The sequence below is a fragment of the Typha angustifolia genome, chromosome 1, assembly GCF_048772165.1.
Source record: "Typha angustifolia cultivar Huaian chromosome 1, ASM4877216v1, whole genome shotgun sequence".
NCBI lineage: Eukaryota > Viridiplantae > Streptophyta > Magnoliopsida > Poales > Typhaceae > Typha > Typha angustifolia.
The window spans coordinates 5,437,300-5,443,299 of record NC_133239.1 but is presented as its reverse complement, the minus strand read 5'-3'; the positions used below and the strand labels follow the sequence as shown (position 1 = coordinate 5,443,299).

General features: G+C 39.1%; 1 protein-coding gene across 2 annotated transcripts; it reads right to left on the bottom strand.

Annotated features, from left to right (window-relative positions):
- Window positions 1-617: 617 nt before the first annotated feature.
- Window positions 618-3,272, bottom strand: LOC140765353 (3-dehydrosphinganine reductase TSC10A-like). 2 transcript variants are annotated; one of them, XR_012105175.1, is made up of 4 exons: window positions 2,689-3,272; window positions 1,973-2,120; window positions 834-1,211; window positions 618-660 (listed from the first exon to the last, which is right to left on the bottom strand). XR_012105175.1 is itself a non-coding variant. In XM_073104405.1 (3 exons), exons 1-3 carry the CDS (start codon window positions 3,235-3,237, stop codon window positions 898-900), a joined length of 1,011 nt encoding a protein of 336 aa, XP_072960506.1. In that variant the 5' UTR covers window positions 3,238-3,272; the 3' UTR covers window positions 777-897. The 2 variants fall into 2 exon arrangements, 1 of the variants encoding a protein (XP_072960506.1); XM_073104405.1 differs by lacking the exon at window positions 618-660 and having other exon boundaries at window positions 777-1,211.
- Between the last annotated feature and the right edge of the window lie 2,728 nt (window positions 3,273-6,000).

Genomic DNA, 6,000 nt, shown 5'->3' with positions numbered 1-6,000 from the left:
AGATGAAAGGCTCATCTCCCTGCAATCGTGGTTTCATGCAGATGAGTTGGAGGAAGTAAGATTCTAGTTTCTATCATTTCATACTTGTTTGAAACCCACCATTATGGAAAATAGATCAACTTCTTGATTAATGATTTGTCATATGCACAAAAGTACTAAAATTACTTCACAAGTTAGTTGTTTCAAAGTACCTCCATATATTAAATGCACTTGGCCCTCCTTTCTCTGTCGATCCAAACTACAAGAGATTTCTGGGAACTCATTCTTTACCCCAATTAACCACAAGTAATGAAGTAAGAAGTCCTACAGTAAACTCAAATTGACTAACATAAATATAACAACTCAACTAGTTACAATCAACCTAAACAATCCATGACAAAATGAAACAATGCAACGCATAAGTACGGTAGATAATAAGCTACATGGTAATCAGTACTAACATGGAAATTTAATGAAATAGCGCAAGAACCTCCATACTGGCTAATCGATTACCAACGATAAGCTCTGAGACAATACAAAGTTGTTACTGTTCTGTTGTGTCAAGGATATGAATAAACATATAAAAAGAAAAATTCACGGTAAATTAGCATGCAAGGGATATGATTACTTGCCTCTTGTCGCATATACCATGGCTTCTACATAGATCAAGAAGGCTACATCCTACAAACAAATTTGCAGGTCACAATAATCAAACTCCATGTTATGCAATTAAACTTCCCCTCGGTGCTAACTTTTTTTAGGAGCATTATCGATTTTTATAAGAACATCTCTTACAAGGTTACTTGACATGTGATCCGACAAGATATTCCAAAGAATCAGCAGGAATAACTTACACTTCTCTAAAATTCTGGTGAATGGTGGTTGTATATGCTGAAATAAATGCAGCAGACAGCTTTGCTAGTTACTTTTATGTAACTTACTGTTCTTTTTGGCATGCCATTTCTCTATAGTGTTGAACCAATTCCACTGGAAACATAGAACAATGAAGCGCACCAAACCAGCACCGAACACCTCGAGGAATGCCATGAGGTAGGATCTCTGAGGAGACAGTCCAGAAGTTGCTATAGCCAATACAGCTCCCTCAAAGTTACAAGGGACAAAAAAGTCCCCATTTTTTATTCCATTAAGAGCTATTTTAGCGACATCCTCAGGCTTCATTCCGACAGAAGATTCCGCTATTAAATTGGTAAGCTCAGGTCTTCTCTTCTTCTCTGCATTAGTAAACACAAAACCATCATGATTCGCCATGAATTCCATGCTTATATAAAGCCAACAACAAGGAAAAGATCAAGCAGGTCTTGCTCGAAATTAGAGAAACTAAAAACCTTGTCTGTTACTAAATGCGACTCCAAACACATTACGCTGCTGACTAACTCTTACTATGTAAAACATAAGCCAGACAACCAATTCGGAGCAAGAAGATAAAGATGCCTTTAAGCAAAGGTAACAGTTATGTCTTCGCTTCTGGATTAATTTGAAATTTTTTACACATGTTGTTATTCCTAATTTCCTATAGAGTGTTAAAGTCCAAATAGCTAAACTATTATTGCGTCATCCTTCAAACCTTTTAACCCATTTCTTATTTTTCAGCTCTAAAACAACTTGTCATTATCTGATGTAAACATCATCAACTTTACAAACAAACTCAGAGCAGCATTTTTCATTCTCCTTCCTTCCTTTCTTTTCTCCACACATATTCTTGTTTTCACTTTGATTAAGCACAATAAGAGTTACCAAAGTTTGACGGGTCATAGCAATTTCCAATGATATCCAGCTCTATTGCTGACAAACTAACAAGTAACAACTAATTCAATAGTTATGAGGCTCTGTTACTACCTAACAGTTTGATTACAACATTGGCTATGTTGGCAAAGCTGAAAACCTCTCAGCAATATTTTTCAAGGAAAGCAAGAAGCAAATGATTTTCACTAAAAGCTCATAATCGATGGAAGCAAAAGGAAGAGTTTCACACCCTCAGCAAAACCTGGTGTTTGTGTATCTGAGGGAAATATCAAAGACAAATGAATATTATCGGCAATCACTTCATGTTGCAAGGCCTCCGCCAGACCACGCAGAGCAAATTTGCTAGCTGAATAAGCTGTGTAACCGTAGACACCTACCTGCAATATAGAACTCATTGTCGCAAATCAGGGTCCCTATAACATGTAGAAAAGCACACGACATAGTGTGCATTTCGATTCTCACATATATTTGGAATGATGTGTTAACAGAAGCCATTAGTATGCTTAAGGTTGCAAACACCATAATGGAAATTATGGCATTGAGGCACATGTATATGATCATACAAAATCAAAGCTTTTTATCCACCTAGAGCTGCCATCACATCTGATCATACAATAGGAGAACCCAGAAGCACATGTATTCACAACACAAATGAGAAATGTAAACGATTTGAGCATTTTTACCAAAAACTCGACTTAGGAAATGCAACAGATTGAAACTTTTCACAGATTCAAAATGAAAATTACCAAACGATGGGAAGTAGTAAAACCAGATGAACTCCACAAACCAACTCCTCCAAAATGCAAAGATCCAAATTTTCCACCCAACCCAGATTTGTCAATCATAATTTAAAAGATAATCCATATCCACATTTAGATCGCCAGATTCTATGACGCCGAGGTTTAAAGAAAGAAAGAAAAAAGAAGAAGTGGAGATTTGTTATACCTGGCCAGCCTGGGAGGACATTATTGCGATCGACGCGGGCACTCCGGTCTCCCTTGCCCTCCTCTTCATGGCCGGGAGGATGGCTTTGATGAGGTGGAAGGTCCCCATGAGGTTGACATCCACCGTAAACTTTATCACTTCCAAGTCCTGGGCTTCGAGCTCCTGAGGCACGTACACTCCCTGGTTGCAGATGAGGATGTCGACGGGTCCGGCGCCGGAGAGGGCATCGGCGACGGCGGCGGGGTCTCTGACGTCCGCGGAGAGGGCAACGGCCTCGACCCCGGTGGCGACGCGGATGGCGCCGACGGCACTGGCGAGCCGACCGGCGTCGCGAGCTAGGATAGAGATGCGCGCCCCCTCGTCGGCTGCAGCACGTGCGAGGGCGAGGCCGATGCCGCTCGAGCCGCCCGTGACGAGTACGTGACGGCCCTTGAGGGGGATGCGGACGGGACGCGGGCGGACGAGGAAGGCCAGGAGGAGGAGGACGGAGAGGGGAATAGCGAGGAAGAGGAGAAAGAGTAAGTGAGAACCCATGGAGAATATATCCATAGTCCCGGGAGGTTCGCCGGATCTGCCGTCGTGGAATCAGATCGGTGCAGTTGGCGAGAGAAAGCGGTGCGAAAGAGGACAGGAGTGTCGGAGATCATATATATATGTCCACAGTCCACGAAGCAAATGGGAGTCCAAGTCAAAGGACATATAACTGATTTAAGTCTTCAGAATTTGAACCTATCCTATTTATGAGTAAGACTTCAAGAATTTGAACGGAAACGAACTCCTTCTGCCAAAGCTAAAGCTCCACTAATTCTAGTTACAGATAGTTCAAACTCTATACAACAACATCTTAACTAATGCTTTTGTTGTTGTATTATACTCTATAAGTATAGGTCAAATGTATAGTAAAAGATAGCAGTATGAAAACATCACTTACATTTCATATTCTCTATGGTATCAGAGCTCTACTGACTAATGTCATTACGTCCATCTCTGAGCAATTTCTTCATTGCTCTGCTATTTTCGTGGCCAAGGTATTTTTTGATTTCTAGATGGCTCTATTACAGCATCATCTACTATTGTTTCAACCATTGCTACTGAAGATGCTAAGGTAATATATATTTCTAATCCTGCATATGACCAATGGCTCAAGTAGGATCAACTCAAGCCTAGCCGATCATTCCCATGCCCGGGTTGTGCAACTTGGCATTCAACTTCCCAATGTCAAGAAAGATAGCTCCTCTATTATTGAAGGATTCTTTGATGAGCTTGTCTGTGCTAGACATCCTTTGAATAACGATGACGTCCAAAATTATCTTATTGCTGGACTTGGATTTGATTATGATTCTTTTGTGATCTTTGTCACTTGTATTGATCCTTTTTCCGTTGAGGAATTATAATTTCACCGTCTCACAAATGAATCTCGACTTACACATAGTAATCAAGTCTTGAATCTTGGTTCTTCTACTAACCTTGCCACCCGCAACCCTACTAATAGCAATTGAGAATGTGGCAATGGTAATCATGGTAACAATTTCAACTACAAACCACCGGGACATATATCCCATGGAGGCAATAGACTTGGAAACCAGTCCTACTATCACTATAATAGCCAAATTGATGCACATCACATTATTTGTCAAATATTTAGCTCTTTAATGATATCATCGATTTGATCTATTTTATCAATATCATTTTATCAACACCTAACAACTATAGTCCTAATCCTCAAGCTATGGTAGCTGCTATACATTAGTTCTTTGAAAATGAATGGCATACGAACACCGGAACAACGCACCATCTTACTGCATATATGAGTAATATCAAACTGAAAATTGAAGAATATTCAAGAAATGATCCGATTCAAGTCGGTAACAATGCAGGTTTGCAAATTTTTCATATTGGTTCTTATACTCTTTCTACTCCGCATAATTCTTTGTTCTTGATCAAATTCTTTTGATATATAACATTTATAAAAATCTTTTATATATTCAAAAATTTGCACAAGATAACAACATGTTCTTTGGATGTCATGGTTTCCATTTCATGATAAATGGTTACTAGAGGAATATCTTGCATCAAGGTTCACTACATGATGGTCTTTATTACTTTCCTTTTCCACATTGATAGATAAATGCTTGGGCATTCGTCGATGTTAGTGCACGTCTTTGATAGGCTCTGATACTAAATTGATAAGTTTTGATACCAAATTGATAGGATCTGGAACCAAAAGATCGACTACGGAATAATTCCCTAAGATTTGAATTTATTATAGGAAGCAGTCCGTACAATCGTGGGAAAATATTTATCAGATATTAACCTGTAGTCATAAAATTACGAAACTAATTGGGTTTGATCCGTAACTTCCTAATCTACAACTTTTGTATTTACGTCCTTCACAAATTCGAACTGTAGCAGGGACGAAAATATAAAATAACGTGAGTGATAGTGGTGGTGACGGGTGGAGTAGATGTTAGGGTTATGAATGAGTATGGAGATGATGGTAGATTGTAGAAGTGATTAAGGGAAGTAGACGAAGGGAACGAAGTGGTCGAAATCCCAAAGAAGATGGGTGACTCGACAGATGAAGGACATTAGAAGGGAGGAGAAACCTTGCCAACGGTAGATGCGGAAGGATGGTCAAGAAGGAGGAGGGAAAAGTCTTAAGAGAAGATAGGAGGCAAGGAATCAAGAATCCAATTCCATTATGAAGTTGATTGCCATCCACATATTTATAGAGGCTAGCCAACAAGTCATAAAACAATATGAAATCTTAATTCTAGAGGATTCCCGTCGATTACGTTCGAACGCGGACGTTCACAAACGCGTTCACAAGGCGTTCACAAGCGTTCGAACACGACTCCACCTGCGTTTGAACGCGACCTACAGAAATTTTATTTTAATAAAAATAAACACCTAATGCAATAAGAAAATATCTTGACTAAATATATCAGTCTTATTCATTGGTATCAAAGAGTTGGAAACTTTCAGGAAAAAACTACGAATTGGGAGGACTTGTTGACTATCCCATTGTCAATAGAGTTATTTTTAAATTTACTCTACCGGTGTCATCAAATAACAAGTTATGAGTGTATAATGAGTGTCAAATGGCCAAGAGTCATTGTTTGCCTTTCAAAACTTCTGGTTTTCAATCCTCTGAACCTTTAGATTTAATGTGTAGATCAGTATGGAGACCTTCTTTCATGTTATCCAATAATGGATCTCAATGTTATGTAAGCTTTGTCAATGATTGCACCAAATATATTTGGCTACTTCCTCTTAAACTCAAATCTGAAGTTGAACATATTTTTCATCAAT

Excerpts from the sequence above, each read along its gene's own strand:
- LOC140765353 (XM_073104405.1), bottom strand. The coding sequence starts at position 3,237 with ATGGATATATTCTCCATGGGTTCTCACTTACTCTTTCTCCTCTTCCTC. Across the intron at positions 2,121-2,688 it reads TGTCCTCCCAGGCTGGCCAG|GTAGGTGTCTACGGTTACAC; the intron begins GTATAACAAATC and ends TCTATATTGCAG. Across the intron at positions 1,212-1,972 it reads AACACCAGGTTTTGCTGAGG|AGAAGAAGAGAAGACCTGAG; the intron begins GTGTGAAACTCT and ends TTACTAATGCAG.